We start from the raw sequence: 19,736 nt of genomic DNA, 5'->3' as shown, positions 1-19,736 counted from the left end.
TAATAAGATTCTGCTGCAGAAAGGGCTTCAGTGGACCTGAATAATGCATAGTTACATTTATTAAGATTTCTTTCCAAATCCTCTTCAACCATTATGTAATGCATCATCAGACATCCCAACTTTCCCAGAAGTTCCGGGGGTCTGCCTCATTTTAATGTTGGCTCCCTGACGCCCGCAAACTGCAACAGACATCCCAAAAATGGGGCGAGCGCGAGAGAGTTCATTATGACCACCAACTCTCTATTGTGCTTCCGCTCAAGAAAAAAAAAATCTGTGCTGTGGTCCTCTGTTAAATGTCCTGATTGGTCAGTTTTCCTGGTTGGTGGGCTTTAAAGGTTAGTTAGCACAAGGAAGCGCACTGTGTCACTCGCTGTCACGGTGTATTTATAGCCCATCTACCACAGAGGATGACAAGGGCACAGGTACCGGGGGCCGGAGGACCATAATACATGTTTGGTTGCAGCACGGGGTGGTGAAGCCACCTCCCCGAAAATATTTTTTCCTGTTCGATATTTGCATCATGCGAGTTAACCCCAGGCCTTCCTGCTGAAAAGAAAAAAAAATGGGTCTATTAACAGGAGAGTTGGGTTTGAGAATTGGGAGAAGATCTTGACTGGCCTTGTATAATGTAAAGCTAATTAGTAAAATGTGATCAGTCTCCTCGCCCTTTGAATTAGGCAATATACAGGGCCAGCTCAGGCCTTCACACTGGAGAAACATGCAACTGCTATTTTGTGAATGCTCATGAGCTCAGTCTTATTAATGCTTCCAAATATTTTTGTACTGTCTTTGTAATGGTGTTATTAAGACACATTACATAGTTCTGTGCATACAAAGCTAAAGAAGTCTCATAAGTCATGGGTCTTTTTATTTTACCGTTGCTGTTCAGTGTCCAGTTTTATCTGACACTAATCCCTCTGGATCAATCCTTCCTGGGTTCTCATTTTTTCCAGCCCATGATATACGTAGACATGTTTAATGTCATCTCTTGAATACTATTTGTATGGAAACACAGTGGCTCATTTACTAAAGCCTACACAATGTACTGTTTGCAAGGGTGTGTATTATTTAAAATCATTTTAGAGTCTATTTATAATATGCTTCGCATTTCCATTTAGGGGTCTTAAATACACTGGATTTTGTTATTTTTTTACCTGGATGTAAAACTGTGATCTTTGTTCACCTACACAGTTTCTGCAGAAGCCAGTGAAATCATCACAGTGGGAGAAATATTACTCTCACTGCAACAATAACAAAAAAAAGCATTTAAAATAATCCGCAGGGCATTATTCCAGAACACGGAGTCTGCTCTGTGAAATACAGCAAAGCAATTGTAGGACTGAACAAGTGCCCAGAGCAGGATTTAGGTATACAAGTAATCCAGCTTAAAGTATTGTGCAGAAAGCCTATACTCTCTCGTTGGCATTAGAAATACACATCACATTACAAAAAGCATGTCAAAAGGAAAAAAACGATTTGGTGATTGTGTAAAATGAACCAGTGTTGTTGCTTTGAAGAATCTGAACTTGTACATCTTTTGAGCATTCATAAACAAGATTTTTAAGTATTCATGATTCTGTAGTTTGGAGTAGATGTATTAGTCCAGTGTATAAGAATGCAAAAAAGTATGTTTTTCCCCATTGCACCACATGTCCTTGTGCTTATCACAGTAACTTTAATTTGGACGTTAAAAAGTGTCAACAGAACAATGTAGGTGATGGTTGGACAGACTGGATGGGCCTAATGGTTCTTATCTGCCGCCCCTTTCTATGAAACAGACAACGTGTGATTTGGGTTGGACTTCTACAATGATCAGTAGTAGTGCCTTTGCTATTAACAGTTCCTTGGAAAGAACTACCAGATCAATAATAGATATAATGCTACTTTAGTACTTTAGAATTCAGTAGTTTTTATGATATCCGAAGAGTACAAGCCTGTGAGCAGGCATTTCTTCCTAGTAGTCTAACCATCCCTGTCCTTCTGTTTTTAGGTTACAGACACAAAAATAGAAGTTAAAAGGAAAAATGAAAACCAACTACCTTTCCCTACATTTTTTGCCGATGGAGACGAAAATTTGCCAGAAGACCTATACGATGAGGAAATATTCCAGTTCACTGAGCCCTCTGTCAAATATACTTAGCATTATTGCCATTTTTCAGCTTCATAGGTGTTGTCAAAAGATCGCCATACTGGCTGTTTTAAGCTAGGAAATTGTTCTTTCAGCGTCCTTTATTTATAACGTGAAGGGCAAATGTCATGTTTTCTAAAGCAAAAAAGGGTTTTCAGAATTATTTTTTTTTCTTCATGTGGTCATGTGGTCATGTGGACTTTTTTGTTTAATTTTGTTGATGGAATTTCACATTTAATTAAAAGTTGGTGAACTCTTGCATACTTAATAAATGCTTATCAAATGTACAAAGCATGTTTTTTTTTCAATTACATATACCGGTATGTTTTTCATAGTGGATTCAATTTAATGAGCACTGGGAAGACAGCAAAATATTAAGGTCCATACATTTGCATATTTGCGCATAATATGCCATATAGTGAATGGAGGGGCTACAGTGAGTATGCTTTATAGTTGTGGTATCTATGTAGTCATAAAAAAATACTAAAAACAAAAAACTATGGTGAGCAAAATAAAAGCGCCAGGTTTTGTGTGGGGGGAAAAAAAAAACCCATGAGCTACTAGAAAATATAAGGGTAATTGCACAAAAAGTGTCCAAAAACAATATGGTAAATAAAATATAATACAAACTGAGTAACATATTTATGTTCATCTAAACCTGCCCTTTGTGCCCTATCCCATTATATGTTGTTTGCTTTTGTCCATTTCCAGCACGTTTCATGAAATCTCTCTGGCGGTACTCCCCACATGCCTTGCTGTGTACATATGTCAGTCCTTATAAAAGTACTTGAGTGATTTATGTATACCAGCTAAATGATTTTCCTTTATTTTTTCCTTAAATCTCTTCAGTTTGTTTGTTTCCTGCATAATCTATTTAAACAACTCTTGACAGAATTGGGCAACTGGCAGCCTTCCAACTTTTGATAGATATTTATGCCCACGGTGCTTGCCTATCGCTGATCTAATGACATGCAGTGTTTCCCAGTACAAGTTAGTTTCCTAGCTGAAGATATGTACACGGCTTTCAATACTGTTATCATTTTCTACCCATCGCTCCATAGACTTTAATGACAAGGCAGCTTCTCCGCTTTACCTATCAAGTTGTACCATGTTGCCAAACTCTGGTAAAAACGCCACGCAAAGCGTATCAATTCTGCCTGTATGTTTAGTTAGTTTGTCTTCGTTTGTTGATATTTTTGTGTCATGTTTATTAATTGGATAGACAAAATTATTTCTGTCTATTGTGTGCACCCAAAGTCTGTTCAATCGGTTCAAATGGACTTGGCACAAATACAAAAGGCAGTCTTAATAGTCAAGATTATTATTTTTTTATTAGTATCAAATTAAATACAGTCGTGGCCAAAAGTTTTGAGAATGACACAATTATTGGTCTTCACAAAGTTTGCTGCTTTAGTGTTCTTAAATATCTTTGTCAGCTGTTACTATGGTATACTGAAGTATAATTACAAGCATTTGTATAATAACAAGCAAGTATCAGGCTTTTATTGACAATTACATTACGTTAATGCAAAGAGTCAATGTTTGCAGCGTTTACTTGTCTTTTTTAAGACCTCTGCAATCCGCCCTGGCATGCTGTCAATTAACTTCTGGGCCACATCCTGGCTGATGGCAGCACATTCTTGCATAATCAATGCATAGATTTTGTCACAATTTGTGGGATTTTGTTTGTCCAACCGCATCTTGAGGATTGACCACAAATTCTCAATGGGATTAAGTTCTGGGGAGTTCCTGCCCATGGACCCAAAATTTTGATGTTTTGTTCACCGAGCCGGTTTTGCCTTATGGCAAGGTGCACCATCATGCTGGAAATTGTTCATCACCAAACTGTTCTTGGATGGTTGGGAGAAGTTGCTCTTGAAGGATGTGTTGGTAAGATTCTTTATTCATGGCTGTGTTCTTAGGGAAAATCGTGAGTGAGCCCACTCCCTTGGCTGAGAAGCCACCCCACACATGAATGGTCTCAGGATGCTTTACCATTGGCATGACACAGGATTGATGGTAGCGCTCACCTTGTCTTCTCCAGATAAGCTTTTTTCCGGATGCCCCAAACAATCTGAAAGGGGATTCAAAATCATTGAAATCATGCAGGTCACTGTAATGCATATAATAGCTGCAAAGTCACCATGGTTTTCATGGTGTGCCATTTGCACATGTATGAGAGGATCCCCATGACCACCAAATTTAGTTGACGTTCAGGAGGAGTATGTTATATATTTTTGTCCAGTTAGCTCCAGCACTCCAGCAGGGTTCGGACTATTTTGGAAGCATGTGTATTAAAGTACTGATATCATGAAAAGAGTGGTTTTTTTACTCTTAAGATGTTATGAAACATACCGTATTTGCTCGATTATAAGACGACCCCCCAAAATCTAAATATTAATTTAGGAAAAAAACAAAAAGCCTGAATATAAGACTACCCTATAGAAAAAAAAGTTTACTAGTAAATATTAATGCATGTAAACAATTTTTTCATATCTAGTAAAAGCTATGATTGAGAAAAATATATATTTTTTTTTTATTTCCTTTTATTTGCCAACCTGCCCCCCCAGTTATGCACATCTGCCCACAGGGTTGCCACTCTGCCCCCAGAAATGCCTTATACCCCCTATTTTCCACTCTGCCCCATGATGTGCCTTTTAACCCTCTATATGCCAGAGTGGCATATAGGGGGTTAAAAGGCATATCATGGGGCAGAGTGGCATATAGGGGGTTAAAAGGCATTTCTGGAGGTATATATATATATATATATATATATATATATATATATATATATATATATATATATATATAAAACTGCTAACAGCAATCACACTCCTATCAAGCCAAGGCAGCCAGTACATGCTGGAACCTGGGGATGATAGGAGTGTGAGTACAGCCTCCCTTACACATCCATGCTATCACACACACACTCATTCACAAACATTTAAATACTCATTCATTCCATTAATCACACATACTTGCTCAAAAACCCTCCCCCACCCCCTTACCTGAACTGCAGATCTCTCACTCGAAGACTTCTGCAGGGGCCCGGCTGTGCGAGCAACTTCTCTGGCCCCGCCCCCAGAGGAAGGAGGGGGAGGCAGAGTTATGTGACACTCTACTAGCTTCCTGTTCTCCTGCTGCTAGAAGAAGAGACGCTGCTCGCGACCAAAGCACCGGTAAGCAGCCTGGCAACCTAATCGAGGTCTGATTAGAAGACGACCTCGATTATAAAACCTTGTCTTATAATCGAGCAAATACGGTAATAAAGTCCTTTCTAGGTTGCATGATCAATGTGTCCACCAATCACAGCAATCACTGTCTACCAAGGCAAGGTTTGATCTATTTATTTTTTTGAAAGACAAAACTATCAGGGATTTTATTCATCCCAGTGTAAATGGGCAAATTCTCAGGGTCACACCATTGGATTTATGGAGTCGCTAACTCAGTCTAAACCAACTTTGTTTTGCTTGATTAAATTTTAATGTCTGTACAGTTCTGGGGAATAATCTAATAATAACAAGGTAATCTAGACCTCAATTATTGGGTAAACACAATTTTTCACAATTACAGCAGTTTTCTTATTTTTAATATTTATACAGCAGTCACTGATGTTTAGAAAATGTTAGATATGAGCAACATTATTCATTCATCTTCCCACTTCTGTGTTTGTTTTCTACAACAGTACTGTGAAATGAATATAGGCAAAGAATCGCACACTCGGGAGCTCACATTTCCATGTTCCAGAACTGACAGCGAAGATTGCATAATGAGATTCAACTGTGGGTTTGATGGATGGCTTGCACCATTCCTCTAAATATACCTCTGTTTCATGCAGATCTCAGGAAACAAAGTTGCTGGCATAAAGTTTAGGGTTTGTAAAGCCCTATTCTTTAAAGATAAAATATATTCATAACAATACAAATTGCATGTGGGTGGACTCACAGAAATACAGTATGGCAAGTGCACCAATGCAAATGTTCTTTTAGAGTTATTACTTGCGCTGATAGAGCAATAATCTATAAGAGCCACTGGCTATAAGAGCAGCTGATGGACTATCCATTGAACTTGAAAGGGCTCCAGGAGCAAAGAATCCCCGGCAAGTCCCACAAAGTTTAACTCTGTGTAGTCAAATCACACAGATGCAGAAATCAATGAGCAAAATTAAATAAATCCTACACAGATCTTCCAAACGAACATATTGATCTCCTTTTAGTATATTTAGCTGCCCTGTTCGTAAATCACAAAAGCATATACAATTCATTTTTTAAAATATGCTATAACTAAATTCTTTAAAAATGCACTTAAAGAACGTGATCACTGCTCATAAATAATGTGATAGCAATAATTAGTTTTTACTTTAATTATTTATACAGTTCCTTGGGCATATTTTTCTATTTCCAGCAATGCTTTCTTGCAATTTAAATTTGCTTCTGTTAATATGATTGTAATCCTTTCCACAGCATCCACGATCAATTTCAGATTTTTCTATTTTCATTTTCAGATTTTTTTTTTTAAACGGGTAGATTGATGTCCCAAACAGCCCCACCAACAAAGAATGCATATTAAATTATGTTTAAGTACTTTAACAGGGTACTCCAGCCAGAATATGGCCTTTAATGCATATAATAGCTGCATTTCCCTTTAAAAGTTTGTGTTGCCCATTTTGCAAATGTATTTGCCACCTCCAAGCTAAAATACAATGCACGAGATGTGTTTGGCCGGACACTGCACACAATACACTCACCTCCAGTCAGCGTCGACGCTGGTCAATGAACGCTGTGGGCACGTTCTCCAGCAGCCAATTGGTGTCACAAAATGCCAGACCATAGAAGAAGGCAGCTGTTGCAGCAGGACTGCAACTGCAAAGTCATGTAAGTTAATTTGTTAGTTTTTGAAGAACGCATATGAAGCCACTCGCAAAGTGAAATCTTCTATAGTGGGGGTGGATGCCAGTGACACTAAACTGTCCCTTTAATTATGCAAAAAATGGTAGGAAAATGTCCCCCACTGAAATTAGTATAAGCTATTTTTGCTTATATGAGCACATCATGCCTCATTAGACCTTCTGGAACTCTTGCGTGAGCCAGAGGTGGCAGTGAATAAGCACGCATTCACACTAGTATGTAGTATGCTGACCACATTTCCTGAATTGCAGATACATGTGAGGTGGAGAAAGAATCCTTCTATGAATTGGTATACAACAAAACATTATTTTTAAGGATGGAACTCAACTATCATGTGCATATTAGACTTTTGGCAAATTCAGCAAATAGTAAGTGAAGTGGCAAAAAAACGATGGAAACAGCTCAGAATTTTGTCTGAAATTCAAGGGCCCATTAACTCACACTCTCATTCTCGTTCACTCATTCACTCTCTCACACTATCTAAATGTTTCCCTATCTTCTATGCCTCCCATCTTCTATCTTTTCTTTTTTATATTCTATCTTCATCTGCATCTCCGCGGACATAACCTGGTGCAAACTACCGCCAAATTGGCTGCACTTCTAGACGTCACTGAAAGCACTGCAATTTTGGTGGAAGTTCACCTTAGGGCTAAATGGCTCTCACCCGATTGGAGGATTTGCCATAATCTTGAACTTCCACCAAACTTCCAGTGATGTCCTCTCCCTAGAGTCTCCAATCAGGGCAGATGACATCACGAAAAGCACCATGATTTGGGCATGATTTCTCCCCATGTTATATCCGATCCTCCAATCTGGTCAGAGGATGTCACTGGAAGCGCCCCCATTTTGGCATATCAGGTTACGTCTGCAGAGACGATAAAAGAGAGAAGATGAAAGAGAGAAGATACAAGATGAAGAACAAGAAAATGTGGAAGTGGTCGGCAGAAAAGGTAGGGAAACATATTTAGAGAATGAACGAGAATGAGTGTTTGACAGTGAGCCAGAGTGAATATGGGCACTGGGCACTTAATTTCCTTCCTGAATTAAAAATGTCCCCCCCCCGTTTTCATTCCAACCGAACGGACAGGGAACGTACTTCGTTGCCCAAAAATGAACCAAAACAGTTTCTATGTTGTTTTTATGTAATTAAACTTTCAAATGAAAAAAGCAAAAAGATCTAAAGTTCATTTGCTTAGGGTGTGCAAATAAAATTCTGTGTAACTAACAACCCCTTTAATTTATTTCAAATTACATTATATGTGAGACTCAAGAGTTACCATTAAGCATAAAGATGAGTCATTTTGAAACTGAATGTTTTCTGAAAGCAATAATAAATGGACCAGCCAGGGATGTTGTTTTGTCTTCCATACCAATCACTTTGTTATGTGCTTGTAATAAACGAAAAAAAAGAAAACTAGGAAGATGTGTCTCGTCTATCTTTTAAAGTTGATGTATTGCATGTGTAGAAGAGACAACATATAGTATGTGGAAGATAAATGCACCTAAGCAACAATTGAATGCCTTGTTAAGTACGATACACCTCCCTCATTTTTGGGGCTTATATTAAATAGGTTCGTATTATATACCGTTTAGAATGAAATTCATAGAAATTTATTTTTTCTTAAAAAATGTCTTGGACAAGTAATACTTAATATTCTGACTATATATTTGGTTACCAACACAAAGTATATTTTGCTAGAATGTATTAACAGTCGAAATAAAAATAACTATAAGAACTTTTGAATTTGTTATCATAGGAACTTCATTTGTGCATTCATACAAATCAACAAAAGTGAGGGCGATCTCTGACGAAACTAAAATGAACCGCAAAACTTCTGAAAATTAGTCATGATTCACCCATTCGTCGCCATGTGTTTCGGCCATTACAAGCCATTTGGCGCCATTACAAACCATTTTGGTGCTCCTTGATGAGGTAAAGTGGGAGGGACTGTGTATAGGAGGGTCCATATCAATGACTGATAGGTAGAACTAACTAAAAAAACGGGGGGTTGCATTGATGGAAATGGCTATGATTGATGGATCCAACAATCTGTGGGAGTTTTTCCTTACTTTTTTCACTGTGGCCAATCATGAAGGGGAAGGGACAAGCATTAGATAGAAGTGTGCTGACGCCATTTTAACTTAACAGTAGCAGCAGTTACAGACTGATGGGAGTTGGAGTGTGAAACAGTGGCCATTTATGCCACTAGTCAAACCTGTAATTTGTGGACAATTTTTTTCTTTCTATCATATCGTCTATTATTCTTCATTTCTTCATTGATAAATAAATATTGGTAAAAATATATGTATAATATATAATATTGGAGAAATTCAGTCCTGCCCCAAGGGGCTGCCTATGCCTATTAAATGCCAGCATCTGCCTGCCCAGGCCCAGTGCCCTTACACTCAGGGATGGACTGAGACCATCCAGGGCAACAAAAAGCCATGGGCCCTGTGTAAGGATGACCCTCCCTTAGATACACCCTATTTTGACCACACCCCTTCCTGATTAAGTTCCTCTCCATGGTTACACCCCCTTATATCTATTTTTCAGTATTTGTCGTAATGAAAAATTATAACTTTTAAACGGTGTAAACATGTTTTAATTTGTGGTTTTCACATATCACATAAATATAATTATTAAATATATATTAAATACTACTGACAGCAATTGAAAAATACTACTAATACTAAATACTACTACGTACTAATTACTACTACGCACTAATACGTTAGCCATGCATTTTTAACTACATAATATGTACTTATCTCTTTAAAGTAAAGACTATGATTGAAATATGATTTCAAAATAACAGCTGAACTGGCAGTTTCTTTAATATTAGACCCTGCTGCAGATATAGATTAATATTAGCCCCTGCTGTCAATATATATAAATAATAGCCCCTGCTGCCAATATATATATATAAATATTCGACCCTGCTGCCAATGCATTTTATATTGAAAGAATTGGACCCACATTAACACATTGATGTATAGATCAATTGAAATTCACATGTGAACTCAGCACTGAGGATATAGATCAAATAAACACATGGACACAGTATTGCAGGTATTGATCAACTGAATAAGACATACAAACCCTGTATTTGCAGGTATACATAAATAATGTATGGAAACATAGCATAGCAGATATGGATCAACAGAATAACACACAAACCCAGCTTTACAGGTATAGATCAATTGGAATTCACATAAAAACTCAGCATCAAAGGAATAGATAAAACCGGTTAGATGTACCTGCCTATGTAATAAACATAAAAATATCATCATTGCTCACTTTTAATACGAAGTATACTAGCTGACATTTCACTTAGTACTGACATAAACTTAAACTGCTCAGTAGAATATTCAATTAACTATTGATATGACTGGAGAGAGGCCAGTAGACCTCAACGAGGAGCTGTACCACATCACATAGCAGGGTTCCTGTTATCTCCTCTTGCCAGAACACCTGCAAAGGTGATGTGATGTCTATCAAGAAAAATATTTATCTGGCAACATAAATGTAAACCTTAAGGTACTATGCCTACTGGATGATCATTGTAAACGGGAATTAAAAATTTCAGGTCTACAGGCCTACACTCAGAGACTATTTTTATCTGCTGACCCACTGTCCACTTATCTTAAGGCTCAACCCTTTGTGTTTCAGCGTGAAGAATTTCTGCTCCTCGGTTACAGCTGTTGTGACACATCCAGCTTATCCCAAAACACACCTCTGATTAATCAAATACACTTCCAATTACCATATTTGCTCGATTATAAGACGACCCTGATTATAAGACGACCCCCCAAAATCTAAATATTAATTTAGGAAAAAAACAAAAAGCCTGAATATAAGACTACCCTATAGGAAAAAAAGTTTTACCACTAAATGTTAATTCGTGTAAACTAATTTTCATATTTAATAAAAGCTATGATTGAGAAAAATATATATTTTTTTATTTCCTTTTATTTGCCAACCTGCCCCCCCCAGTTATGCACATCTGCCCCCAGGGTTGCCACTCTTCCCCCAGAAATGCCTTATACCCCCTATTTGCTACTCTGCCCCATGATGTGCCTTTTAACCCTCTATATGCCACTCTGCCTCCAGAAATGTATTATACCCTCCTATATGCCACTCTGCCCCATGATATGCCTTTTAATCCCCTATATGCCAGAGTGGCATATAGGGGGTTAAAGGCATATCATGGGGCAGAGTGGCATATATGGGGGTTAAAAGGCATTTCTGGAGGTATATATATATATATAACAGCAATCACACTCCTATCAAGCCAAGGCAGCCAGTACATGCTGGAACCTGGGGATGATAGGAGTCTCAGTACAGCCTCCCTATGCCATGCTACCACCACCAGCCCCCTTACACATCCATGCTATCACACACACACTCATTCACAAACATTTAAATACTCATTCATTCCATTAATCACACATACTTCACACATTAATCACAGAGTTATGTGACACTCTTCTAGCTTCCTGTTCTCCTGCTGCTCGCGACCAAAGCCCGGTAAGCAGCATGGCCCCAGCGGACATTTTGAGGTCTGATTAGAAGACGACCTCGATTATAAGACGAGGGGTATTTTTCAGAGCATTTGCTCTGAAAAAAAACCTCGTCTTATAATCGAGCAAATACGGTATATGGATGAATTGAATACAAAGCAATTAAGGGAGAAGTAGAGTTTTATTACTATAAAAACAATTGACAACAGATGTCTACTCCGTATCAGCAAACCTTCTTCTAATCGGTGACAAAATCACCAATTCCTTACAACCTGTTTATACCCTGGTTTACAAGAAGTTGCAATCTCTTTTACCTCCCCAATATATTGGAGAATCAGCCAGCGGCATTTCTTTCCTGATTCCCAATCCACAAGTGAGACGATCTGTCGGTGACCTCTATAGAAGCCGTCACGAGGAAACATGTCACATGCACGACAACAATAATACGGACATAATCATTATTTTTCCAATACATTAATTTAATGATGTTTTATATATATATATATATATATTTTTTAAGTATGCATTCCATTTTTAATTCTTTTATGTCTTTTTAATACTCTGTTCTCTCTTTTATTACAGAAGCGCTTACACTAATATATTATAAATGTTGTTTTCTATCCTCTATCATGCATTTAGAACATGCTTTTTGGTGTTTCTTCATGCCATTATCTCCCAGTCTGACCAATACGCTGTTTTTCTATTTTACCTTGTCGTTATCCCTTCTCTCCCATTGGCATAGATCCACATAAAGCATCCATATCAGATACATATCAAATAAAAAAAATTTCACAGCTGCCTAAAACTTTTGCACAGTACTGTATGTTTATGTGTTCATAACTTATATATGGCAAGTTGTCCATAAGGTAAAAACCTTTACTGAATCTATCTTCCAATGAATTGGTTGAGTAGTGGTTTATTTGTATTGCTATATACACTATCAATCTACTTGTGTGAACTTTGATAGTGTGAGTTAACAAAGATAAGCACATACTGCCCCAAAACAGCCATTATTATATTCTTTAATTTTAAGCAATACAGGGCAACATGTCTCAAGACAGGCAAACACTTCTATCTGGGTTAGTTAATTAAACAGACAAAGCAGTAACTACAATTGCATATCCCAAGGTATCTGACATAAATAAAATTATATCAAAGGAAAGAAGGGCTTTAACTCTTGTTTACCCATTAAATAAAGAATAAACAATGGTGAATACCCAATTCAAAATCACATAACAGGTGGCTCCATCTAAGAAAAACTGGCTAGAGAATTATATGTTTAATGTCTTCTTCAGTTGCTTTAGCGGATAGGGGTCTGATTAAGTGAACAGGATTCTTATACACAAAAAGAACACTTTTTGAGTAAAATTTTACTTAAAGGGATTTAGTCTCAAAGTAATTGAGTAAAATAAAGCAATATCTTAATAGTATAACTTTCAGAAACTCTTCTAAGTTAACTTAATATGAGGGTGTTCACCAGTTAAAATGGGGTGCATAGAAACATGGGGATCCTATTAGCATAATCCACAACACATTACCATGCAAAACTGCAGGAATGCATGAAGAAATAACTGCTATACATACCTAGTTTTAAGTAGACGTTAACAGTCTCCTGGGTTTCAATCTTTGACAAAAGTTTATTTAGGCACTGGCCTTAAAATTGGAGATACAAGATAAAATGATACAAGACCACCATGAGATTAATTGGTTAATGATAATTTGGACAGCCTGCAATATTTGATAGGATGTCTTCATTTACCTTACTAGCTTTAGTTCAATTGTTTTTTAAAATTGTGTACATTTGTGTAACTTTAAGATTGTAACATTGTATTTACTTGGTGGTACGTAAACAACACATCTAATTGGATGGCTCCTTTGGTTACCTAAACAACTCATATAAACAATGCATTTTATTGGTTATCACCACTCCATAACTCTAGGAGATATATGGATTTTCAGCATTGTAGTTCTACAGGATTGACTGATTCATTGGGAAAAAAAACTAATTATGCTGAGCCTATAATAATAATAACATATTATTAATGATAAAGCTCCATCATATTCTGCAGTGCTGTACAAACAGGATTTAACAAACAGTCCATAACATAACAATTTGCACTCACAGGAAAAAAGGTGTACCCTGCTCAGACAAGTTCATAATCTAGAAATAAGTTTTGTGAAATGAAGGCCTAGTTCAGCAACATGTCTCTAGATTTAAACTTGAAAGGAAAGGTTGGTGAAGTGTAATGTTTTATACTTTTTTGTTGAGAATTTTAAATGTATTTTAATAATCCACTTAAAGCCACCTGTCAAGGCGAACATGATGCCTGTAAATTTGTCACACAGGTAACCTACTTCTATCTCTAAAAGACGAATGGTCTCTACATTAATCCTTTGAGGTTTCCTAACCTCCTTTCCCAAAAAGAGTATCTCACCAGCTTGTCTATCAAAGCTCTTAGTGAATCAATTATTTCTCCTTGTGCAAGAAGGAATAGTTCCTTTAAATCCCTTTTGGTGTTGATCTTCCTTGGTTATTCTCAGTAGTACTGTGCACTAAAATAAACAACAGCCTGTCCCTCCTGTAACAGCAATATTTGTAACTGTTCACTAAATATGTGTGTTTTTCTGTTTACACCTAACCTATACACAACTATATGGTTTTATCTTCCATGTCTCTTTAACCCACCAACATCCCATCCCACTTACTTCATCACAAGCATTATCTTGTCAATATAACAACCCAGCAACCCAATGACATGCTTGCATCTCTGCCAATATACAACTGTTATTCTGTAGGGTAAGATGTTCCACCTTAGCTTCCACCATCAGTCCCTACTGAACAGTAAATCATGTATGGATAGTGAATGTAGGGCATGCAAAGAAGACATACTCCGTGGCTAAATCTGTCCTTTTTTTTACCGGACCCTTTTGGGGTAGTCAGTTTCTGAACCATTATGGTTGCTATCCCTTTTCGCAGCTTGCTGGAGCTCTAGTTCTCTTCTGGAGGAGCTCTTTTGCAGGCAGTATAATCCACACAAAGGATAGCAGAATTTATTTTAGGGGATTACACCCAGGAACACCCTTTATTGATCAAAATGCAGAGTATTAGAACAACGATAACGTGTCCATTAAGATTAAGCTTAAATATAAAAAATCCAGTATTTATTTAGTTTATTTAGTTTCCAACATTTCGGCAACAGGGCTCTTTACGCATCAACAGACGGTGCACATCAGAAAGCATAACATATATTACATTCATTTATTCATTTTCAGATTATTGTGGCTATCTAGAGATATATTTCAAGCACATTATCCCTCTGAGGAACAGAATATCTCCTGATCCTGGTTTTGTAAATTTATAAACTGGCAGTTTGTTTCAGACAGGGATATCCACAAATGCTTTATTTCTCTGTTGGCATAATTTAGGGTTCCAAATAGTGATAGGGAGGCATTCTTTGATTATGATGATTAAGAACATTATAGGAATGTGTGGAAGTTATCCCTCTGGCACTACTATTATTCAAGATACTTGTATCATTCTATTCTTAACTACTGGATATGTTGAGGAATGTATCCTTCTTGAATTACCTTTGACACTAAGGGGTGGTGACTTCCTGTTTACTGTAGCACCTGGGAACTCCAGGTACAGTTACTTGCCTGACGAAAACATTGGCAAACTGAATAAATACTCAATTTTTTATATTTAATCCTGATTGTGCATGGTATACTATGCTATATACAGGCCTATACTTATATCCATACCTGGGCTGCTCCTCCAGTTCTTCGGGTCAAGACCCAAATCCTCCAGGTCGCGGGAGTGGGGTCTTGACATGCCCCGCTCCCCCCCATTTTTTATCATTTACATGGGGGTGTTCCCCCCAGACGTCAGCGGGAAAGACCCCAACGTCAGCGGTACTGCCCCCGACGTCAGCGGGACTGCCCCCGATGTCAGCGGGAACTCCCCCGTCATCCGCGGGACCGCCCGATGACGTCAGTGTGCAGTCCTGGCTGCGTCCCGCAAGGGAAGGCTCCGGGTAGCCAGAGCCGAGAAGTTCCCAGGTATGCTTATATCCATTTTAGGGAGCCACTGTAGAAGGTTCACTTTAAGCCCTAATGCTCACACTGGCAGGACTAGGCAGAAGTGAGGACTCAAGTGAGCGGGCACAGGATGCTCCCGTCGCTAGAGGGGTACAATAGACGGCGGGATATATTGCTGTTGGAGGATGGGTTTAGTAGAGGTTTCAGATCCCACGCGTCACATCTGACATCCCAATTTGTGTGCATAATTTGCACCCAGTTCTATGTAATGAAGGGGTTGTGGAAGAAAAATTATTTAAAGAAGTTAGGGCGGGTTGCAAGCCCATTTTTGTTCTCTCCATTCCCTAATCTCAAAGTTTCCCTATTGGGGTTGATACCCAATAAGGAAAGGCTCATTTACTGTAATCATTTATTTTGTTGTCCCTCTGGGCTTGTATGGATTTTGGGACATTCATATATTTATTGGTCAGCTCAGCAAGCCAAATCAAGGGTTAAATAGAAGGAATCTGGAGTTTCAGCAGGAAAGCTTGCAGATTCAGTGAAGGGGCTGAGGGGCATGCGATGGGAACAGGTGCACCCTAAATGGTGTCCTCTGGCCAGGTCCCTTCATCCATTATTCTGTGGACAACCCCCCCCACGGCCAAAGTGATGTGATGGTACCTTGGAGGTTGCGACCAAGCAGCCTTTGGGTGGCAGATCACAGATCACAGCTTTTTGGGTGGCAGATCACAGCTGATGGCACCCACTGGGCCAGATATTTTGGTTGTATGGAGTGTGAACCTCCTGCTGGGCTTATGCCTAGCAGCTGGTGAGATGTTGTGGGTTAATATTATATGATTATTATTCTGAAATTGGGGAGTTAATAAAGCTGTGGTCAATGCCTGTACCCACATTAATGGCTCTTGTCTTTATTTTAAGGTTTGGGACATAGGTCTCTGGGCCTAAGCAGTAACGTAATCCAAAAACCAGGTCAGCAGGGAATGTCATGATGGATGAGAAATAATTAAATTATGTTTATTTCCACTTGACAAGCTAACCAGTCCATCGGTTATATGGCCTTCTACATTCATAAGTTATTGCACACAAGAGGTAACGTTCTGTTTTGTGTTTGTTAGATGTGCTAGAGCCCACAATAAGTTTCAGCAGGACCATAACTCCATGATTCACTTGATGTGTCCCTTGTCTGATATGATTATAGTTATATTTTCTTGAAAATATAACTATAGTCATATATTTTCTTGAAAGTATCAGTAGCCTAGTGTATAGCCTCCTAAAGAATTTTCTATTTTCCTTGTCAAATAATATAATTCCCATGAAATGAATTCTCAAGGAAAAGAAATTTTGATGTCAGGGTCAGATGCTGATGGGGGGAAAAAAACAATCCATTGGGAAAAGTCTTCATATCTCCATATAAACAATGTCAAACATACTGGAATCTGTATTTTTCATGACTTAAAATGTGTTTGGTTTTTTATTTCCAGAGGTTAAAAAATTGCAGTGAAATCTACAAGACGTGACAGCTAAAGTAAAAATAGTTTCTGACCAAGGGTTAATTTAATAAAAAATGGTAAAACAGATCATGGTTATATGTGTGACACATTCTTACCTACATTTTCTGATCCAGGGATCAGGGATTTGGATGTAACAGGTCGCTTCATGATAAATAAATTAAAAACACAAGGGGTGTCCCTCTGTGTGCATGCATGGAAAGTGCTCCCATTCAGTCAGTTGCATGAATTGACAGACCAAAAAACAGGCATTGCAGAAAACATAGAATGTTAGCATATTTACTGGAGTGAACAGCCTTATCAGGATCTGGGCCCTAGAGGTGTCAGCAACACAATTCATCTAGGGGACAATGAGCCACAGGAACTGAAACCATTGGACATTTACACAACCAGAATAGATGAATTGTGAGTTGTATATCTTAGCATTGTTATACATGACCAAAAGTATGTGGTGTTAGGTAATTTAGCAATATTTGCTAACATATACCATTGCTAACAGGTATATAAAATCAAGCACATAGGCATACATCTCCATTGACAAACATTGGCAGTAGAATGGGTTAAACTGAAGAGCTGAATTATCTTAAACATGGCACTGTAATAGGATACTATCTTTGCTGCCCAGGTCTACAATTAGTGCTAATATTGTGGAATAGAAGCATCCAGGAGTAACAGCAGCTCAGCCATGAGGTGGTAGATCACGTACACTCACAGAGTGGAGCTGTGGAGTGCTGAAGTGAGTACTGTGTAAAAATCACCTGTGTATAACATCACTCACTATAGAGTTCCAAACTGCCTCTGGGAGCAACATCAACACAAGCCCTGTGTGTCAGAAGCTTCATGAAATGGGCTTCCATGACCCAGCAGCTGTACACAAGCTGGGGATCACAATGCGCAATAACAAGCATCGGCTAAAGTGCTGTAAAACACACCACCACTGGACTCTGGAGAAGTAGGAATGTGTTTTCTGGAGTCATGAGTCTGAGTTTGGCAGATGCCTGGTGAACGCTACCTATTGTAATGCATAGTGCCTACTGTAAAGTTTGGTGAATGAGGGATAATGGTCTGAGGCTGAATTTCAGGATTTGAGCCAGGCCCCTTACCAAGGTCCATAAGGACATGGTATGATGAGTTTTAGGTGGAGGAACTCAAGTGGCCTGAAGAGAGCCCTGATCTTAACCTCCTTGAACACCTTTGGGATGAATTGGAACTGATTGTGAGCCAAGCTTTCTCGTCCAGCATCAATGCCTCATCTAACAAACACTCTTTTGGCTGAGTAGAGGCTGTTTTAGCCACATAGGGGAAGGGGCAACTCCGTATTAATGCCCATGATTTTGGATTGTCCAACAAGCTCATATAGGTGTGATAGTCAGGTGTTCACATACTTTTCTCACCCTCTTATGCTGTACTTTCCCAAAAATCCATTCTCTCCTCTCTTCTTCATCCATCAATTGCTGAACATAACACATCAATGGCTGAAAGTTATGGGATTTGATGTTCAATGAGGGATACCTCTCAATGTAATGTGAAGACATTAATATTTTCTAAGTGCATTAATCAACCTCGCAGAATTGATTTTGAAAATACCTGTTTTATGAAAACAATTCCAAATTAGTTGTTATCAGGAGCAAGAAATTGGATGAAATGCATGAAATGTGTAAACAGAGGCATGAGCATACTAAAAGTAAAGCTTACTCATGTGTGATTTATCATTAGTAATGGTTGCTTAGTAGTCCGTATAACCATTCATGGTGCATATTGTCATTCAGAGCATGTTAGGCATGACATTTGTACTTATGCAGAACATTGCTGCTTTATTTTAGAAGTAAACAGAAAACTGAGTACAAGAATATCTTTGTATCATGTTATTTGAGGTCGTGGGTATTATTAATCTATATTACCTGGTAACTATATTACCTGGTATCTATATTACCTGGTAACTATATTACCTAGTATCTATATTACCTGGTAACTCTCTGAGTTTCGCATGGAGACTTTGAGGGAAGCACCCCTTCTCCGGGTCACCACCCTTCTCCTTTCCCCTCTAAAAGTGGGCAGTCACCGTCACTGCCCACAGAGTCGTAGTTTTTCGCTCATGGCTTCTCCATTTTGACTTTATTTTTTTTATAAATCATGACAATCATGTAATATGTCATGTGTTGTTGTTCATATGAGGTTGTATTTGCTACGGAACAGATTATGTCCTGATATGTAAAATCATAGAATTCAAAGAAGGTTACTTTTTTCACACAACTGTATGCACTTGGAGCTGTATATATAAATATATTTATCTATTCTAAGAGTCTGCTCCTCCAACTCTGATATCTCCGGTTAACAGGCACAGAGTGGTGATTAGTGCAGTGATTATTTACAGGACTAGTTCTCACTGTGTGCATCCTTGGGTTGGGCTCTCCCAGCAACCCTTGCCTTTGAATAGTACTGACAGGCATATCAAGTGGTTATAAAATTATAGTAATTTTAATGCTTGCAATAATATCCTCTAGATTAAAGGCTTGCAAGTAGGGCCCTCTATACATAATGCATAGGTATCTTTTAATCTGTCAGTTCTAGTTTTGTCATACATTTTTGGAGCAATATAAATAAATGTTATTAAGTAAATAATAATGATATGTG

At 38.2% G+C, this 19,736-nt stretch overlaps 1 protein-coding gene across 1 annotated transcript in view; it reads left to right on the top strand.

Moving 5' to 3' along the window:
• The window catches only part of MRPL3 (mitochondrial ribosomal protein L3), a 44,052-nt gene extending 41,633 nt beyond the window's left edge, over positions 1-2,419 (top strand). Inside the window, exon 10 of the mRNA XM_053466339.1 lies at positions 1,991-2,419. Coding sequence (XP_053322314.1) covers positions 1,991-2,140 — 150 coding nt within the window. The 3' untranslated portion in view covers positions 2,141-2,419. The remainder of the gene's footprint in view (positions 1-1,990) is intronic.
• Positions 2,420-19,736: the final 17,317 nt, after the last annotated feature.

The sequence above is a fragment of the Spea bombifrons genome, chromosome 5 (genome assembly GCF_027358695.1).
Source record: "Spea bombifrons isolate aSpeBom1 chromosome 5, aSpeBom1.2.pri, whole genome shotgun sequence".
In the NCBI taxonomy this organism is placed as follows: Eukaryota; Metazoa; Chordata; class Amphibia; order Anura; family Pelobatidae; genus Spea; species Spea bombifrons.
The sequence above is the reverse complement of the archived record's forward strand: the minus strand, read 5'-3'. Positions and strand labels throughout refer to the sequence as shown.